We start from the raw sequence: 22204 nt of genomic DNA on the forward strand, positions 1-22204 counted from the left end.
CTACTGTTTTCAAATAGGAAGAAAAAAAATTGCTTGTCACATGCACAAATGAAGTACTGAAAATGATCAATATAGCAAGGTTAATCTATCTATATGGGACAAACTTGCTCATATTTTCCTAAACAAGTGCCATGGATTTCTAGAAGAGGTGATTATAATTGCAAAATAACCTAAATTCAGTGAGGAAGTTAAATAATGCGATTATCTCTTGCATATTCATCTGACATTACTGTTTTTTTTTTATTTTATCCTTTCACGACAAAGAATAATGTCTATAGAATTACATTGTAGAGCATCTGCATCAATGTTTTTGAAGCACTTTGTTTTCAGTGAACAACCAAACCAACACAACAAATCATAGAGAAAGTTCAAACAGAATTGCTAAAATCCCCTACAGCAATGATTCTCAAACTGGTACAAGAATTTCAGGATCAAAGTCATACAAAATAACAATAACTGTAACAAACAAAAATATATAAATACATTAATACTTGCTTAATCTGAAACTATTCAAGGGTATGACATACACATTTATCCCTTGGATCAAGAAAATACATCAAATTCATCCTAACGCTGCCATTGCAATATTGTTGACGATACTGATTGCAACAAATCTAATCTTTTCATCATGGATGTATCTTCACAACTCTCCCAGAGGTTTAGGATCTAGATTAGCAAAATCTATACAAGTCAAGGGCATTGATTATGGTGAATGTCACCTAATAAATTATTGGTGAGCAGAGTTTTAATGCAAAGCACCTGAAACATTATGGCCTATAAAATATTGCATCTAAGCAATCTTTTACAGTTGCAGAAGCAATGCAATAGATTGTGTAGTTCAACTGAGGGGGAAGTTACTAAAATAAGTTTAAGAACCTAATAAAAATAACACTTCCAGATTGATACTAATCACAATACATTTGCAAGTCCATCTTTATCGACTTTAAATTAGATAAGGCTTTGGGTCTGCAGTTCTCCAGTTGGGAAATGCCAGGATTTTTCCAACTTCTTTCATTGCTATGTTACATAAGTTTGCAGCATATTTGACTGATGCAATACAGACAGTGACAGCTGTAACTGCAAGTACAAAGGCAGCAAACTTTTACCAAACTGGGGCAAAGATAAACAAGTTAAATATATGCATCAGCTGTATCAATCCAAAACTGCCAATAAAATGCAGCCTCACTGCTGCGCATCTTAAACAATTGATTCCGATACATTTTTGCCAATCACTGAAAAATATCAGGTTCTTTTTTAAAGAACTTAACTTTCAGACGCAGACTGAGACTGAGACTCTTGGACTCAATCTCCAGAAGCAGTTAGCAACTAGGGCCCCTGACAGCTTTGGTGAGAACAGAGCGGGGACCCCGGCGCTAAAATAAAGAGAGTACAGCAAGTGAGTTGCTGATCCTGCACAGGACAGCCCTGTGCGCGTGTGTGTGTGTAAGAGAGAGAGACAGAGAGCCAAACACTCTCCCTGATTAATCAAACCCAGCAGCAGGGCTTTATGTGCCATTAAGAGTCCTGCTAAATGACTTCACTTCATTCATTAATGTGGAGCATCCTCTGTGGGTGAAGAGGCCCCTACTTGCCAAACAGACAGAAAAACAGACATGTAAAAGCTGGAAGAGACGCTGGCGGGGCAGCAATGATGGTGGTGGCAAGATAAACAACGACAAATATAGACCCATTACGTTGCTGAATAATTCATTGTATGTACGCAGGGTTCAGGAAAACAACGGAGGAAACGAACAGGAGCAGAAACAACCATGGGGATTATGGAGCCTTTACACCGAAGTGCAGATTCAAGACAAGACGTTTCATGCACACACCTTGCCTGCTCTAACTCCATCAAAGGTGAATCACTTCATATAAATTATTGGGTTAAAGTAGACAAAACAGCAACGTTTTTGTTTTTTTTAAGTCAAAACTTTAGCTTTACTGAATGTAGAGAAGGGTTAAGCATTTGTATGTGGAGGTGATGCGCTTTAATAGCTTCCTTCGAACAACTCCATCAACTTTTGCAAAAAATAATGTCAGCCTTCTTAAACTCAAAAATAAAGCCATCTGGGAGGATCTGAAATGATGAGATCTATATACACAATTAGAAAAAAACTACAGGACAGATTAATTTGAACAGCTCAGGAATGGAGACCCAACAATATGCAGGAATGTCTGAATTCATTGGAATATTATTGAAAAGTTTTTTTATATTATTTCAATAATTCTGTTAAAAAGGCACATTACATAAATTCAGTACAAACACGGTAATAAATTCAACAGTTTCTATTCATTTTTATGATTATTATTTATTGGAGATGAAGTGTTAAGAAAGGCTGGGTGACTTTAACTATGGCTTTGTTGACTCATTGTGTCTCTTGCTCTTGACAATACTCCACAGAGTCTCTTTGGGTGTTTAAGTAAAGTAAAATCACTGGTCAAGTACACACAGTAATACCTTGGTCATGTAACAGATTATATTTTAATAAAACATATTTTGGGATTTCACCTGTAAGCTAAAATATTCAAAATTAATGGAGACAAATGTCTTGAATGAACCGGTTTGTGTGTTTTTGAATCAAAATGGTGTTCTTTTAAGTGATACTCTAATTTATTGAGACCGTCCTTGTGGATCTGACAAAAAGAGAAAGGTTGGGAAAAAAAAATCACCATTCAAAGAAAAGATACAGAGGCTGAAGTGAATGAGAAAGACATGAAGGATAAGGAGACTGAGAGGAGGAGAAAGACTTATGTGAGAAGTAAAGTAAAAGAGTGATGGTGAGTGTAAATGATTGATGATATAAGCTGAGGAAGGAGGGGAAGGGTTGATGCTGCAGCATCTGAGCAGAACCAGGGAAAGCAAAATAAACAGCTTTCTACTGACTGTAACGCTGGATTTTCAAAATTACAACAAAAGTCAAAGAACAGCACACCTTTCCCCTCTTTTATGAAATAGTCTTCATACCTTTGTTTTGTAATGTAAAAAGCTTTCATGAACAAGGATCCAACATAAAAAAATAAACAAAGATGAAGTTCTTACATCTATTTTTTGTAGATGTAAAAAACATGCTTGACATTAATCACCTCCTGGCACTGCTTTGCAGCCATCTTACTGGCTATCCCCACTGATGCTTTTCTAATTGGCATTTTTGCTGATGGTCACAAGTTAAATCTATATTCTCCATTACCTTTGCATAGTGTCCCCTGGGATTCCTCTAATGGCTCATTCTGAAGACAGACCACTTGAATGAGAGTTATTCATATCAAGTAAACTCCCTCTATCTTCAATGCTGACTTTCCTCTGACTTCAGCTTCTGCTGCTTTCGTACTGAAAGTAGAGAGAAGCAGTTAACCTTTCACTGCATCATTGAGGATTAACAAAGCACATGTTGTAATCCAGCATAAAAAAAAGCAGCTCGAGGTGAGACACATGTAGTCAAATAAATGTTATTTTTTCATGTTCTGTTTTGTTGTTGCTGTGTAAATGTTTGCCACACCCGTTATTCCTCTTCAACATTACATAAAGTGATGAAAGCTGGCAGATCTTTAGTCACTCTGCTCTATCATATGTTATCACTAACACAGAGCTGTTGCACATACATATACACAACACGATAGGGCTGAACCCAGACTTTACACACCGACAGAAGCTTTGACTTCTACTTTAAGACAGAGTATAAAAGGCGCGACGCATGACAGGCATGGGAAGGGAAACACACAGCTTCCATATGTCCCTCCTCTCTGCGTCAGACTGTTGCTCCAACAGTTTGATGTTCTAGTAGAGGAGCGGTCACCAGGGGAACACGCCCAAAGTCACAGGTGTATCTCACCTTCAGTTCAGTCTGCCTTATAGAGACTACAGCTGGACTACAGCCATTAACTAACACTTTTGCTCAGAGACTTGTTTAATTTCTGATAAGTAATTTTTGGAGGCTGATAAGCTCTAACGGTTTATTCATATCTTGTTAGTGTTAGATGTGCTTAATGTTAGTTTGTGTTGTAGGACACATCACCAGTTAGCAAATATTTCATGATGTACTTTGTAAGACAAAACAAAAAGGAATTTATTTAATTGTTTATGACTTTATGAATGTGATATGTTTAATTCCAATTCTGAATTAAATCCAATTTAATTCAAATTTATTTACTGGAATTTATTAAGTAATAAATAAAGATCTTCAAAAAAAATAATTTACTTGACATATAACAATTTCAATATTTTTTTATTAGATATTCCATCACTACTAGCTTAAAGTGGCAAGAATATAATCTAGAAACTGTTCTAAACAGGATAACAAAAAAATCCAGTTTTTATTATGTTTCTCAATGTCAAATAAAGCATATATAGTAACATGAAGCATGTGACCACACACTATTTCCACATATTAAGGATAAAAGGCATTTTTGAAACTGCCTAAAGATTTATTCTGTAAAGAATTAAAAATCATCCTGATTTAAATGAAAATTTGTCACTCAGCAAAAACCTAACTTGACTTCAGTTAATCCACAGAACAGCAGTCCTAAATAAACTCAGGTCACAATAACAATGCTGCTCCCTTTGTATTTTTACAAGATTTGTTGCTAATTTGGCTAATAACATATTTTTATGCAAGACAAAATTTAAAGGAAATAGTTTGTCTGTTTAATCAATTGGTTTGAATGTCCTAATTTTTACTGTTATTCTTTAACAGTATTACTACTGTAGTACAGCTTTACAATGGAAGAATCCAAACATAGGCTGACTGGCTGAAACTGCGATAAAAACATATTGAAAGTGGTTCCAGTGAAAGAATTCACCAAAGGTGAAAAGTCACACATAAAAGTACAAGTCAAAAGCACGAAGCTCATATCCTGACGGAGAGGGAGAGCATTCCTTGGATCACCTCAGAGCAGACCTTGTGTTTACCTTTCATTAACTGGAAATCCCACAACTATCTCCTCATACCTTTGCCCTCAGGACAGTCTAGGACAAGGTGAAAATAAATGCTTTGAGAACTACTTTAGAAGCAAATATTATCACAGCAAAGTTTGAGTTGTAAGCTCTTTTAAGGGTACCCCTCAATGCATAAAGGACAAAAGACAAAGTGGCACCTTGTATTAAAGCAGAGCTTGACACAAGATGTAGCTGGAAGCCAGAAAATGTGTCTTAAAAAATTTTAACTACTTATTATACTTCGTTAAATTTCAAATGTTTCCTTTTTTCTTTAATTTTATTCCATTTCGCACTAGTTATTATTTCTTATTGCAAGGTTCCCTTCAGCAAAAGGGTTATTATTTTCAATACATAATGTTGTCTAGATGGAATTCAATTTAAACTGATTAGTTTGTTTGTGTGGCAGTTCAAATACAGGCGACATTAAACAGGTACGCCACGACTTCCATACTGACGACAACAAATTAGAGCAGATGCAATTAAAAACTTGAACAGACAATACATTAAAAACGAAGAATCTCCCCCTTCTGCCCGATGCGGACCCAATCAGACAAAGTGAAACAGCTTTAGTTCAGTGAGCGGTGCACAGACTCCACTGTCTCACAGAGCAGACAACAATGGCCAGAGCCGAGATAACAGGAAATGCCTACTTATCCAGGGAGGGAGAGGCAGAGAGATGATGAGAGGGCGTGACGGGTATGCTCGTTGTTTACCAACAGACTGAGCTAAAATATATATATATATATATATATTGTCCTGTCTATAAAAATCTGGCATTTATTCAATGTTTTTCTACAACTGTAATTTGTTTGCAGAACATGTAAAGTGGATGAATCAAATAAATCCATCATTTTCTTAATTTGAGTTCCATTTCATTGGCTTTGATTTGTTTAGATTGAGTCACCTCTCATAGGGAGTTTGTTTAATTTCACAGTTGAAAGAACGGCAATGATTTTTCCCCCCCCATTTTTTTTCTTGTTCAACTTTCTCTACAAGCTATTACAGTAAATCTCCAACACAATCCAGCCATAAAGTCCAGAAAATTAGACACGTGTTTACAGACAGAACTTAAATGGCAACACCTATTGATCATACAAGGTTAATTACCATGTTATTTAACATTTATTTATGTTATTTACGTTTAGAGGCACATTGAGCTGATCAAAATGTAACCAAAAATCTCCAACTGTGCTTGCTTTCCAACAAACTCGTTACAATATTTCATAGCATGTACTAACAGCTCAGATTGGATAATTTACCTGTAAAAACGGATGTGTAAAATGTCCTTATCGGACTTCCAGATTTCATCAAGATAACTTCTTACTCCTGCATGCATTTCCTAGGAATCTCCAAAATATGAAGACTATATGACAATGCTTGTTGTTAGTGATGAGACAGTGTTGTGCATGTAGATGGTTGATTGTTTTGGTTCCTCTAAGTCATGGATGTAATAGAAAAGATTAGTAAAACATATTCTTCTAATTGGCTGCCTAATGTAACATATGTCTTGCATTACTTTGCATATATCTATGATTGGCGAAGTCAAGCAAAAGCGTTTGAGTAGAGAATCATCTTCAAGTTCACAAATACAAAAGCACTGAATGAAATAAGAGGTGGAAAGGCCTGATCAGCCTTTGAGAATCAGTGCATAAAGATTTTTTCTGTAGTTTGCTTACATCATATGCTACGCTGCATTTTTTTATTATTTCAGACTAAAGTAAAGTGCTCAGTTCTTTTTCTCTCTTTGTGGTACAGGAAGTTCTAATTTTTCCTCCATTTATTCTCCCCTTTTGAGATTAAAACATTAGATGTTCAATCAGCTAAAAAAATCTGCCCTTTAACTTGAACTGTAGTATTGGAGCCTTTTTTGCTCTTTAGATGAGTTTGTGTTTGGTTTGTTTTAATAATTATTAATGAGTAGTAGTAAAGATGAAAATCTATTACATCATTTATCATCATCCTGAAAAATTATCTTATTTGTAGAGTTGTATTCAATTGAGTTATTTTCGTTACTTTACCTCATGAAATTATGGAATCCTCTGGTCACACAAACACTTTCTGTCGCGTTTAAACACATTTGAACAGTAACAACAAGTTTTCAAGGAAATTTCAGCAGCTTTAAAACAATGCTTTAAAACTTTTTGATTTTTGTTGCTTTGATGAGATGAAATCACACGCTAATTCCAGATCCATACACCATTGTTCAGCCCATCAACTATTATTAAAAGAAAATTTACAAAAACATAGAAAGAAATAGATGAGAGTAAAAAGCACACCACAGTAACTTCTGCTGGGCTTTAATATGTCTTTAATACTCTTTAAAGAATAGAGGAGATAGATCTAAAAAGCTGATATAGATTAAAGCCATCTGAAGCAATTTGGGAAAGAATGGAAAATGATCATGCATGCATCTCTGCTGAGATTACTTAAAATATATTTCTATTAAGAATCCAACAAAGAGGGAATACTTAAAGAGGCCATAAAGTCAGCAATTTAAATACTCCAAAAGTGAACTACTTTGTATTCATTGGGTAGAAAATGCGATTGTGGATTTGAGATGTTTTATGTTGTTGGAGGATAGTGCATTCACTGAATTTAGTCCTTTGCTTGAGTTAAACATGGGGAGAAGTGCAAGACACTGAGGAACTGAGGTACGGTGAAGGCAAAGGAAAATAATCTGCGTTTTTAGGGGTGAAAATTGGAGAGAAGTATAGAGAGAGAGAGAGAGAGAGAGACTGTCTGAAGCAGTTCCTAAGCTTGGGCGTCACGCATGCTTAACCTTGCGCCAGAATCTGTGCGATGCGTCTTGCATGTCAATGACAGAGAAATAGCAGCAGAGAAGCTTCCAATCAACCTCCAGTATACTTGGCAGGGGGTGTGGGGGGAGTGCACAGCAGGATGTGCAGTTACGCTAAGGTATTTAAAATTACAATGTAAGTTACACTGGTATAACATAGAGCAGTGGTCGCTACCACTGAGAGCGATGCCATACAAATTACGAACTCTGGAAAAACAGCAAGCAGTGCTACGTGTCATGTACTTCGAACTTTTTTGTATTTTGCTGCAGTACAATCACAAACAATGTATTTTATCACGATTTTTTGAAATTAACCAATACAATTAGCCATGTATAGTGAGATGTAAGGAAAAGGTTACATACAATCTAAAAATTGTGGTATGCATTTATATTCAGCCCCCGTGAATATCAATATTTTGTACAACCAATTTCTGTTGAAATTACAGGTGTAGGTCTTTTAGAGACTAACATTTTTACCCATTCTTCTTTACAGAATTGTTCTAGTTCAATCAGATGGGATGATAAGATTGTGAACATTGACTTTCAAGCTGTGCCAAAGATTTAGGTGAGAACTTCAACAGGGTCATAGTGTAGTATTTTTCATGTGTTCCTAAGGACTTTGATGGTCTAGCAGTATACCCGGACTTGTGTATTTACTAAAAAATGCGACCTGTAAATAAAATTGCTCACCCTGGATTTCATGGAGGAGCATCAGATTAAGATACATTTAAAAACGATATATCCTTTTCGTTTGCTATTTATAGATAAATAGATAAAAGGGTGTATGACTATTGTTGGACAGAAGCTTAAAAAAACTCCAAGAAATTCTTTCACCTCACCCGACAGAGAACAGTTTAACTGAGCCTGCATGTTCACCGGACAGCTTTCTGTTTTGGGAGAATCTTCTCAGGTTACAGGAAGTCTCAGGGAGGGAGAGCATCTCTTACTGCGCTGTGGTCTTAGGGCAAAGCTGAACATGTTTGGAATCACCATGGGCAACAAAAATACGTCCTGACTAAACCACAGGAGCAAGCACTAACAAGAACAAAGCCAGATAGTGGTTTCCAGTCAAGGTCGGCAGAACCTCGACCTCATGCATGGCACACAGCTCTGAATTCTTTACTCCCCAAATGTCAGTATCTTTATCCCACTGCTAAACTTGGTACACTCACCACTACCAAAGATAATGTAAGAGAAAGAGCAAAGAAGAAGACAGAGATGAAAAAGGAAGTGACTGCATTTCTAATTAAAACAGGAGCTTTCAGGGACAAGGATGGGGTCCCCAGGGAGTAACGTGGTGTGATAAACTCACTCATCCATAAACCTCTTTTATTTCTTTTTTTTTTTCTTTTTTAAGGGTTGTGATGAAAAATTACCAGGATCCTGAGCTACCAGATTGAATCAGAACACTTCTGTCACATCATTTCACCTTAAAGACCACAACCCATTTTGCAAACGTTTTAAACAAGGCACTGTGTTGCCTGCCATCCTATTTTCCTGCCTGCGTCGATCCCAGCCTGTCTCCTGTTTGGCTCAATAAAAAAGGGCCCCTGCTTTGATAGCACTTCTGTGGAAAGTTACATCTCTGACAATGGGGATAAGAGGCAGACAGAGGGATGCTCGAGGATAAAAGAAGACTAGTAACAGCCTCTATACATTAAGAAAGCTGTTTTCTATCAGTCATTGCTATAAAGGGGAGAATATGAAGGCTTTTTCTTTTAGTTTTTCTTGTAATTCCAGACAAATGATAATCTGAGGCTCTTCAGTTGTAGTTTGAATTTTGTACCCTCTCACAAAATATCAGAGCCAGTGAAAGACAACAACAGAGTGGCGACAGTTCCCCGTGTTCTCTCCACTGTTCACAAGCATCCCTAGAGAGCTGGAGAGGCTATTAACTGTGTAATAATCGCTGGATGTTGTAGTTTGCAATCACACAGAGGCAACATGACAGACAGACAGACAGATAAAGGATGATTTTTGAGGGCCCAAACATATGGGTAAAGTGCTACGAACAGACGCCCCAGACGGGATTAGAAATTTACACATACACATACAGTATGGAATCCATTAAAAGTCACAACAAACTTGTGTTGTTGTATCTGGACTAAAACTGAGAGGATGTTATTTTCAAAATAAAGTCCAGCAGGTAGTTCATCTTTATGGGATGCAGAAACTTATATAACCCAACTGAGCAAAATATAATAGCCTTTATTGTCACTGTGCATCAGAGTACAACAAAACTATGGACACAAAAGAGAAAAAAAAACATTCAATAATGCAAATATGTACAATAAAAAATAGGAACAACACACAAAAATGACAAAATAGTTCAAAAAATACACATAAACTAACTTCAGACAGTGCATGCTCAACAGAACAATTAGGATTTCTGTCCTAAGTTACCGGTTTTCCTTTTTAAATGATTTGTATCCAGATTTCAAACAAAATTTGACTCGGTACTTGTTGATGTTTTTTTCTGTGATTTTGTCGTCTGCATCTCCAGTAAGCCAAGCAACTGTGTTGCACACAAGTTTTTAGCAATCTGGGCCTATATACAAATGCACAGCTTGCAAAATTGTATTTAAGGCTGTGCCTGTTATTTTATTGATGTAACAAATCTGTGGTGTTCCTTAAAAATCTAAGTGCCTCCTTTGAAAACCAATCTGTCTTGTCTTCTGCAGCTTCCTGTCTGCCTCTGTCAAGTGGCCTGCTCTGCATACTGTGTTCAGACAGCTTTCATGGTGAGGTTGAGCAGCTGGAACAATAGACTCAGGATGCAGCAATTAGTTTTCATAATCCAGGACATCCACTATAATAATCCCATTAATCTAATTACATCAATATTTTTTTTATTTCTTAAACTTTTCTCCAGAAGTAACATTCACCTCTCTGTGAAGCATAACCCTCAATGACCCCCTAACCCAGCATGCAGCTTGTGTTTATGCTGATTACTTCAGTTAAGTTCAACAGCAGTGATTGGTCAACTCTATCCAAACTATATTTTAATAACAAACATGACTGACAGAACGTTTTGGTTTTTTTTTTTTAACATTTCGGTATGCGAGTAATTTAAGTGGAGTGATGATAAATGGATGTTTTCGGCTCCTTGCAGAGTTTAATGGTTTAACATGGAACAAATTACCACCATAAATGCCAGATGCCAATATTGAGCAGACAGAAAAGACATTTTCTTAAGCTGCTGAATGATCTTATCGTATTTCTAATGCATTTTTCACTGAATTTATGTTTGAACAATCTTTTAAACAAGAATGTGGGTCTATAGCTGGCTGTTTAAAGTGGTGTCTGTCTGTTTTGTTGTGCAGACATTATGTGACGTAGCATACCACATTTGTTTTACTTTTGTATGGTTTCAGCACATTAAAAGGTTCATGTGCAATCTTAGTGCAAAATATTTAAAACAAACTTATTTGTAGGGCTGCAACTAACGATTGGTCTAGCAATAAATGTTCTGCGTGTGCATGAGAGGGTTCCCTCCAGTTAAATCACTTTCCTCCCACAGTCCAAAAACTTTGCAATTAGTTTAATTAGTCTCTTTAAATTTTCCTTCGATGTGTGCATGGCTGTTTATCATGAGTGTCTCTATGGAAAAAGAGTTGAAAATGATCAACAGCTTTGCACAGCACACCACATATTCTGTGCTTTGGATCCATGTATCCCTATTAAAAATACATTCTATTCTATTCTGTTTTATAAAGCATTTGAAAGAAATAATCTACTCAAAAACATTCAATAATTTAATTTTAAAAAGTAATTGTTGTTAGTCGCTGCTTTACCTGAATCATAAAATTTCACAATGCTTAAAGTGATAACTTCAGGTGAAGAGTGACAAGACATAAGTCTATTGAAGTGCGTGTCAAGTCGCATGTGTTTTTGTACACTAAAGATAAAGCAGCGTCTGTTTTAGGTGATGTGTAGCCAGAAATTTTAATACTCTTTTTAGCTGAGTTGTCTCAAATTAGAGCAGCAAATTAAAGCTGACCCGGAGCAGCTGCAGTTGGGACAAATGATCAGGCGCTGATCAGAGACTGTAGCATCATGAAGGTCATTGGTGAGTGGCTGTAACACTGATGAAATACAGGGTAATATTTTAATGTAGACAGCTTTGATTTTATTAACTTTAAGTACTATCAGTATCAACAACGCCTAAAGTCAAGTTAGTATTGGGGAGAAGAAAATCCTAAATAGAAAAAAAAAAAAAAAAAGAAGTTCCATATTGTTTTTCTAGAAATATATTTATCCTCTGGGTACAATATTGTATTTATGCTACAAATTGCAATCCTGTTTGTTCTAATGAGCACATCTGTGATAGTTTTCAGAGCCAATGAACAGCATACCAGTGTATGTGTGTATGCAGATTTATTTTTATTGTAGTTCTCCTGTAATGCGACTCACAGAGAAAGCCAGAGTGGCAGCCTGAATTGCTTCTGTCAGATAAACACTCCCAGCATGCACTGCTCTGCCTCAGTCTGTCAAGTACTGCATTGGCAGCCTACTAGAAAGATCCTGAGGTGTTTCAGTTGTGAAGTAGATGTGTGTGTAGAATGATAATCCTTACCTAAACCAACAATCCATTATCTTCACCAGATTGATGAAAGGCAGATGAACTAGAAACTTAGCAAAACGACATATATCGTAATAGTATTAAAACTACAAGTTAGCCATTTCACATACTGACTTAGAAAAAACAAAGTGAAGAGTTAAATTTGGGAGGGTGGGGGGATTACATGGTACAAGACGTGCTCTAATAAAAGTTCAGAAATAAAGACCCTCCAAGTATTCTTGTGCCTCCCAGGCAAAGTTTGCTTTTTGTTTCGCAAACAGAGAAAGGAGGAAAAGAGGAATGTGCACTATGTGCTGCAATGCTGCTCAGTCAGGACCACAAACCCAGAGCTATGTGGAATGTGTCCTCTGACAGCCAGTGACTGAAACCTACACTCATTGAACAACTGCAGTACACAGTCAGTGGTTGTGTACTGTCACTTCCAATCAAAATCAAATGCAGACCATAACACAGGTACAAACAGAGGAGGGGGGTGGGAGTGCCATCTGAACGCTATGGAAGGTATTCTTTGGACACACAGGTGTGAAGACTGCCATATACTCTGTGATATGCTGACACAAACACATGCAGGCTGGTTAAAGTTGGATATCAAGGTTTCATGAAACATTAAGGCTGTTTTGTTATTTACTTTACTCTATCTCCAGGATAGAGGAGATATTGTTGCCTGCATTTTGGGAATAAAACTACAGTAGAAAGTACTGATATACAAATGGCGAGGCAACGTTTGCTTATTTTGAGGATCTAAAAAGATATGATTGACACAGTGGCAAATATAAATACATACATGTCTGTCTGTCTGGGTGTATGTCGCGGGTGTATATGTAACTAAACAAACATACATACATATCTCACACACCACCAAAGTTCCCTCCAGAGAAATCCTCTATGGAGAAATCCATAGAGGCCAGCTGCTTTCAGAGCTCTACATCTACATGGGCTAGATGCCAGAGCCCCTTGTCTACAGGGGTCCATTCTAAGGTCAATACGACAACACTGTAAACTAATGATCCAGCAAATTCCCTCAGTCCCGCTCTGTCTCCTCCTCCTTCGTTTTCCTCAATCTGTTGCTACTCTCCGTCTCTCCCGCTCTCCGATCCCCTGCTGCGCCGCAGAAATGAGAAGCAACTGAGGGCTCAGCAGTGGCGGGCCTGCTCTGCTTCTCTGATACAGACCACAGATAAACAAGTCTGCTTGTTAACAGACAACAAAACTTTGCCTCGCTTGATTTTCCCCCCTTTTTCATCTAATGTCTCCTTGCTGCCCATTCCTTTCTTCTCCTTTGTGGCTTTTGCACTAACAGCCGATCGACCGTGACTTGTACGGTGAAATGTAAACACAGGTAATGAGCTGACCTGCAGCAACATTACTTGAATTATTAACTGGGAAATTTATACATTATTTGCATAGTTTTTTTCCTCTCTCTTATTGTGAAATTTAAGATGGTATCAATAAATATATATGTAGGCAAATACATATAAGAAGTTTATATACTTTTGATATATTAGGGCTATACACTTTTAATTATTCCATCAGTTTGTTATAATATGCTCACTCAAAGTGGGTAGAATGGAATATGATTGTTGAACAGCATTATAAGTACATTGATTTTCATGTGGTCAAATTTTCCTAATTTTTTAAAAATCAAACAGAAAATATTCAAAGCCAAAATAAATATGGGGAAACAGAATTTAAAAAGTTTTTGAGCACTGTGCAAGAAACGTAACATACTCATGTTTTTATCTAAACTATTCTATCATACTCAGGTTATAAAGCTTGCTTGTCCTGCTAGAAGGTAAAAACCCAGTCTCAGTCCTTCCCTTCCTTTAGCTCCCTTCATCTTCCCATCAACTCTGACGTCTTTCTCTGCATCTTCTAAACAAAACCACTCCCACAACATAATGCTGCCACCACCACATTTCACTGTGGGGGTGTTCATGGTGATGTGCAGTGTTAGTTTCAGACCACTTGTGTCTTGCATAGAACTAAAAAATGCTTTCATTTGGCCAGAGACGTCCATAAACCTTTTGCAGGTTTTCCCAAATATGTTGGAATTTTTTTTTCCAACATCTACTTTTTTCTTACTGCTCCTCAATAAAGGTCTGATCTGTGGAGTGCAGGACTACTACAACAGATTCTTCCACTGGAGAGGTTTTGGCAGTATGGCCACACAAGAAACTAAAAGACGAGTTCGGCATATCACGAAAGAATGAACAGTGTTCATGTGAAAAAAAAACGTTTATGCGTTTTACCTATTGCTTGATATTGCTGATGAAATATAAAATGTAAGTTGTCATCAATATCAGTCACACTGTTTTCTTTATATACAGAACATACAGATGTTATTTGTCACAAACCCCATGATATGAAGGCATCGCTGTACGGATGTGTCTCTAAGCAACTTCTACAGAATAAGTATCATTTCCTTCCAGCAGAGATGCAGCGTTCACGGGAAGTGTCTTTCTGGCCTGCAGCAAGCTTTCCATCACTGCCTCAGTCAGAACACGCAATAAGCCAGTGGCAGAGCAGAACCCACTGTTCAGTCCTTTTTATATCGATCTAGAGTAAAGAACTTGGCTAAAGGTCTGAGATGAATACTCATCCGTTTACCTACTGGATTCAAAACACACAACAAATGACCAACAGTCATTAATCGTGCATTAATGTAGCCTTTTATAGACTTCTCCTTGGATTTTACCTAAACAGGAGACACAGAAGCATTTTTAACACACACACATACTGTATATATGTATGTTTAAAAATGACAGTGTAGCAAGTGATTGACTTCCTCACAATCCAAGTTCAGTCCTCAGTTCAGGAGGGCTGAATCACTTAGCCTCATCATTAAAGCATCACCCAAAATAAAGAAAAAGGTGAATCATAGAACTTCATAATAACAATAAAATGGATATCTGTTCAAATTCAAGGGAGCCAAAGGGTGATTTTCGATATTCTAAAAATAAAAATGTAAAACACCCTTGTCTATTTTAAGTCATCATACTAATGGTAGTCAAAACTCACTGAGAAACTGTCTGATTACCATCAATATTTCACCTCAAGCAAGCTTGGATTATTAAAGTCTTTCCTCAGGAGAAGAAATTATTTCAAATAGAATTTGCAAAAATAATTGAATCCCATGTTTCTTACATAAAGCAAAAAACATGATGTTCATATAAAATGAGTGTTTTCATAAGTGGACCACAAAATTAACTGGGGTGTCTTTTTTTCCGTGTTAAACTTGAACCAGGCTATAATCAAACAAAAGATGTAAACTGCAAAGTAGGAATCAGCTGCAAAATTTCTGTGTTGTATGTGACCATGGTTTGGTCACCTATTATAGGTGTGGGAACTTCACTTCACCTTAAAGTTAACTATATGAACTGAAGGCTCATGCCTGAACCACCAAAGTTATCGTATTATGGTGGGCTGCTTTTCTGTTCCTTGGTTTTGCAACACTGTGTAAGAGCCTTCTGCGGGCAAGAAGTACGTCAAGCTGCGTGGGTTTGCAGGTACACCAGAAATGAGCAGAGAAATAAAGTCACATCTAAGGCCATTCTGTCACTACTGACTTTTGTCGCTGACAATCGTACAGGAAAGCTCAGCTAGAAATAACTGCTCAAGAACTTCACAGTGCTTAACATGGGCAACAAAATAGCCTCATTAGTCCATCAGAAAGTCTTTATATGAGCATTGTGGAAAATGCAGTCCTTAGAGAACAAGATGTAATTCTATTAAATATCTCATTATGCAATGACATACGGTAATTAAGATACTTATTCATTATTTTTACCTAAAAAGAATTTGATGAATGAATGAGAACTAGTCCGTGTGACTGTGAATTATGTGTGAACTTACAACAAGTTCATGTTAAGGGTAAACTGGCACAACATCAATGATAATCAGCCTGGTCAAATTCTCTTCAATTACTGGTCTCACACACCATCCACCCTGTCAGAAAGGTAATTTACTGCCTTAATCTTTTATCAACAAACTCTCTTATGTTGCCAGGTTTACTCTATCCTTCCTTCAGTTGTAAATCACCAAGTGGATTTTTCAAGTTTTTAAGTGGTGTAAAACAACTACAAAAATTGTATTTCAGGCAAACACAAACAAACCCAATCCTGGCGATTGCCTATATTTAGTTTTGTTCGATTCTCATCCCCCTTCAGTGCTCCGTCTAGGATTTCTACCATTGTACTTGTTAGGATTTCTACCAAGCCAATCATTGAACAGAAGGAAAAGTTGTGAACGATTGGTGTTAATTTTCTGTGCTCTTTTTGAATTGCAGTCCGCCTCTGGTTGTAGTTTGGAAATTATGGAGGAGGAAGTGAATGAGCTCACTCAGTCTGCGTTGGCCACATTTCCAAATACCAAGCAATTAAAATCAGGGCAAGAGGAATGTATAAGACATTTTAGATATGGTCCAACTCCCCACGAGGTTGTTTACACTTTAGAGCATGTGCAATTTCTGGTGAGCTTGTCTTAAGCTGATGCATTACATATATCACTGCCAAACGATGACAACTGCATAAAATCAAATCCAATCATTTAAACCTTCAACACAGTTCACACATCCAGCAAGCAATAGCCCAAGGTCCAAACACTTTGTACAAAATAAGCCTAGAACCATGGGCTGTTATTTAGCAGGCTAATAAACTCTAACGTTTCTACAGACTTCAATACGAACATATTTGTTTCTCTACAACTTAAACCAAGGGTGTCCAAAGTGGAACCTGTGGGCCTTTTGTGGTGCTTTGACTGAATTTGTGCAGCGATCTCAAACTACAGTTCAAGAGTGATACAGAATTGACCCATCCAGCACAGGCGCTCGATGCAGATGGAGACCTTTTATTTGTAATAATAGTAAAATTATGACAGACATAGTTTTATTAAAATGGAAAATGTTAAGTACGACACAAATATAATTTTTTTTAACAACCAGGTGTTTATAATAAGTAGTACCATGTTTATCCAGTGACTTTTACTGAAAAGCTGACTTTGCTGCACCAAGCTTTTATGTGATTTATTAAGCTTGGCTAAACACAGCTAACATTTTGAAAGAAAGTGATCCGAGATGCCTTTCTTTTAATACAAATTTTTTTTTTTTTACTTTTTGGATCTACAATAAATAACATCCCTTTCCTGCAAAAAAGGACAACTTTATTTACTTGATTTTTTCTTCTTTTTTTAGGTTTGTTTTTATTTTTTTGGTCCTTGAGTACGTTTGACTCAAAGTTTTGCCACAAGTGACAAAAAGTTTAGACACCCACAGACTTAAACAAAAAAAAAGTTCAACTGGATAATTAAAAAATGCACATCTATATATATAGATGTACTAGAAAATTGGCTAAATCTAAAATGTTTATATCGGTGCAGAAATAAAGGGCACTAAAGAATTAAAACCCACAGCCTTACAATGGTGATACACTAAAATGTTTAGCCTCTAGCTCACAGAATCAGACATAATACATCACTGTAGGTTAAGTATGCATAATAACAATAAACATTCTTTTATATGAGCAACTTTAAGAACTACAATACAAATAGCTGAATACAGGGGCACTTACATAAAGTTTTCCAAAAGGTGAACTGAGGAAAGGGGGCACTAAAAGCTTCAGGTTGGTATACTAAACCCAGTGATTTTATGATGCTATAAAATCTGGTAGAGAGCAGAGCTGCGATGTTGTGATAGCTATTAAAAAGTTTAAATGCTACACAAAACAAAAAAAGACATAAAGAATAAGTACTTATATGAATAACTCACTTATAAAGCTAAGTAAAATAAAAAAAAACACTGAACAATCTTCTAAAATTAGTCACGATGTTAATTGGGTAATTTACAACACATGCAAAGAAGTAAAAAAATAATAATAAAAACATTCCAAGTTTACGTTTATCATTCTCATGAACAGATGTTTAAATTGTCAAGTTCCCCTTTTTACTTGAAGCTACAATAAAAGCTCCTGTCTGACGGGCATCCTGGGTCAAACTCAATTTGAAGATAATTAAGCGCAGCTCATACATAACAAACACCATTTCAGATATTTTCAGGACAGCCGAACAGAACAACATCTCGGTCTGCTGCCACACATTTCACCCATCGCTGCAGGTGAACTGACCGGCGTTGTCTTAGCGAAGCGACCCCCAAAGAGCCACACAGCGGCTTCTGGGAGCCAAACGCTCCGACTTTCTCTTTGCTCCAGTCGACTGTGAGCGAGCAGAGTTTCGCTCCGCATGCTTACAAATAAACTATTTATGCAGCTACCATCAAATCCATACCAGTGTCGCAATGCAAAAATACACCAAATAGAAATATTACCAATGCATGTTGGATTAAAACATGCGGAGGAAAGCAAAGGCGTCACAAAGAAGGACGCTGCTGGATTTCAATTAAAAACGTCTTAGAATAAATAAATTTAGAAAACCCTGTAGCTTAAACTAAAGACCGCCTTTATAACCTTCCATCCCTACCACCGTCTTGACCTCCTGACAAAATGTCTATATTTTCTTAAATAAAGGAAGCAGTGAACTTTCCAGGGCTTGCAGAGCGCTGGGCACAGAGCTCCGTGCAACTGAGTGAGTCTCCTTGCGCCCTCCCCTGCCGCAGCTCAGTGTGTGACTGCCCCCCGGCCGCTCATGAACTTCCCTCACAGCCGCTGTTTCCTCCCCCATAAATAAAACTTACTTTTCTCTGGCTTGGCTGTCGGACGGCACGTTGCTGCTCTTGCCTTTGGCGTACATGCTTACAGAGAGCCTCCGATTGTCACGCACCTGTCAACCCATCACAACCTCCTTGGGCACAGCCCCGTCACCATAGCGACACAAGCAGCGTCGACTCCCATTGGATGTCCCGCTGTGCAGGACCGCCCGCTCGCCAAACAACCACCGCTGATTGACAGTTTTAGCCCCGCCCACTTTAAATTAACCCCACCTCTCTCTCTCTCTCTCTGTCTCTCTTCTTTCTTTTCCTCCCTCTCTCTACCCTGTAGATCTGTGTCTCTTTCTGTTTGTCTGTCAGCGTCTCTCTCATTCCTTCAGTGACTGGAAAGGCTTTACTGACATATAGAATCCGGCACACATGTACTTCTAGAAAACATGCTCACATCTGCAGTACCTCCCTCATATTCTTCACTCTGAGCCTAGTGGGGGATTTGAAACCGTCCAACAAGGATTTTGAACGACTGGCTTTGGCTGTTCCCTTTATAGTCAATCACACCCTCTGCTGACACACACACACACACACAGCACAAACAGCACATTTCCATTATTGTTTTACACACAAGTGTAAGGTCATCCATTAAAGTGTGGAGCATGGTAGGAACCAGACAGAAAAAGCATAGTTTATATATTGCTCCTGCAGTGTGAATGGATTCTGGTCAGTTCCAACCTCCCTTTTGCCAATTTGTACCCCTACTTTTTTCCCCACATGTTGCAGTTTGTTGCCATCATTGCTTCATCCATTTCAGGTTGATTTCCAGTAAAAAATATTAATTTAATGTTGTAAATTGTACCACGTCGAAATCCCAGCCGTAACACTGTGCTGTGCTCTGGCTGCACACTACTTACTATTTGATGGTTCATGAGATGCACCATAAAGCTGTTTCAGAAAACTGGTTGATCACTGACTGGTTGAAAGCTTCATACACTTACCTTCACTGGAGAAAGTTAAGGACTCACCTAGCAGAATTTTCCAGTTCAAGACCGTTTTAGAAAAAAATCTAATTGAAATGTATATACATGCTTTACATGTTATAAAAACTTGTTCAAGCATTTTGCATGTGCAATGACCTTAAGCATACATGTTGTGGATGGTGAGACTATGCAGCAGATACCAACACAAAACATTTTGATCAACATGAAGACAAAAGCAACCGAAAATGTAGGAAATGTGTAGCAGAGAATTATACAGTATCACTCTCATGGATGTACATTACACCATTTGCAACTTGTTCAAAAAATTGAGAAGCACCTTTTTTGATTGTACGTAAGTGACACAATAGTTTAAAGATTGAACAAGTACTTTTGAGAATTTAAATTCTGATCCAAAAAAAAAAATGACCAGAGCGACTAAGAAAAATGCACCTGAGCTTTTTCCATAGGGTGAAGATGCACCTATATCTATGGTTCTCCTCGTTCCAGATAGAGTGAGGAGCTCCATCATTTGGGTGGTCTCAGACCAGAGCAGTTGCTTCTAGACACTGAAAGGTGTCATTTGATGTGTTTCAGGTATAGAATCAGATCAGAATGATTTCATGATGCCTTCATGTGGAGGTTTTCTGGACTTGAAAAGCCAGAACAAGTTGGAAGGACTTTATTATGATTGTGGCCAAGCAACACCTTGGGTTCCCCAGGACTGAGTGACGCCGGGGAAAGGAAAGCTGGAGTTTTCCTCCCGATCTCAGTTAAGGGGAAGATAGTTGATGAACAATACACCAATTGCCTTACAACAATCTAACATCTCCAGAACCAGTGGTGTGGGTGTGCTTTCTGATATGGAGCATCAAGTGCTGTGTCATACTCCTGTCCAGTTTGGCAGTTAACAGACAAGACAGTTCACTGTGCTGCCATAATGTACTCGAAATAGTTCATCCAAGAAAAAGGGATACAAGAGAGAAAGATGAGCAGAAAAACTTAGTTTGATGCCATTCAAATGTTGTGAATGCCACCTTGTAAGACAGACTGTCATACAAGGTGGCTGATTCCCAGACAGAAGTGAGTTGTGGAAAGACACAGATTGTTGCAGTGTGATTGTATGAGCGTGCGTGCACTAAGGGTACAGCACAGGGGCAGCAGTGTTTATGCTTACGCAATGCTCCTGCGATGTGACCTAGTTGGAATGGATGTATGCTGCCTCATTCCCTCCTGTTTTCTCTCTCTGTGCCTGTCTCTCCCTCTTCCCCTTAATGTCTCATCCATTTTTTTTTCCTGGACTGAAACATATCACGTTCTCTTTTCACCTCTTTTTGTTTCACCCCTCTTCCTCCTCCTCAAACATGCAAGCGCAACCCCCAAACCGCGACCCCGGAAAAAAAAAAAATGTAAAAAAATGTGTGTTTCAGACGATCCCAACTTTCGGTTTTGGGATCAGTCCCCGAGGGTCTATCACCATGACAACCAATCAGAGGTGATAAGCTTGAGTTTCAGAGGACGGAGGAGGAGAAAAGAAGACAGACATAACAGAACAAACTGAACTGAAAGTGGAATATAAAGAAAATATAAAGGTTATTAGGTCATCTTTGGGAAAATATGTCATATGAAGACAGAGACAGACAGACAGACAGACAGACAGACAGACAGACAGACAGACAGACAGACAGACAGACAGACAGACAGACAGACAGACAGACAGACTAGATAGATAGATAGATAGATAGATAGATAGATAGATAGATAGATAGATAGATAGATAGATAGATAGATAGATAGATAGATAGATAGATAGATAGATAAAAACTCAGTAAACTGTAATTCATATTCTTATTTGTTGAGAATAAATCTAATAGTCAAATTCAGTTGTTTGTTGAGAAATTCCTGCAAGATATTTATTCCTTTGCCTTTTTGAGTTTTAGTGCCCTACCTGACTTTTTCTGAAATGCAGCGAAACCATCTACTGCAGGCGGTTTTGTGTTGACCATATGTCAAGTTTTGCTGACAGGAGGACATTCTGTACCAACCTTAAGAACAAAATAATTAAAGTAAATTCTTATGTTCTCCTGATAGTCTACTACAGTCATCTCAAACCTGCAGGTCCAGAGTTATGTGCAGTTCTTTGACCTCTCCGCCGTGGCTCTTAAGAAAAAATCAAATTAGAAAAGTTTTTAATTATAAAGGCAATAAAAAAGGGTGGTTATACATTTTGTGATATATCTGCATCAAAAATTTGCAACAGAAGGGT

General features: G+C 37.6%; 1 protein-coding gene across 1 annotated transcript in view; it reads right to left on the minus strand.

Annotated features, from left to right (window-relative positions):
* Positions 1 to 19224, minus strand: part of ssbp2a (single stranded DNA binding protein 2a) — a 56760-nt gene extending 37536 nt beyond the window's left edge. The window contains 1 exon segment of the mRNA XM_032579179.1: positions 18995 to 19224. Coding sequence (XP_032435070.1) covers positions 18995 to 19050 — 56 coding nt within the window. The 5' untranslated portion in view covers positions 19051 to 19224.
* Between the last annotated feature and the right edge of the window lie 2980 nt (positions 19225 to 22204).

This window comes from Xiphophorus hellerii, chromosome 12, assembly GCF_003331165.1.
Source record: "Xiphophorus hellerii strain 12219 chromosome 12, Xiphophorus_hellerii-4.1, whole genome shotgun sequence".
NCBI classification, from domain to species: domain Eukaryota; kingdom Metazoa; phylum Chordata; class Actinopteri; order Cyprinodontiformes; family Poeciliidae; genus Xiphophorus; species Xiphophorus hellerii.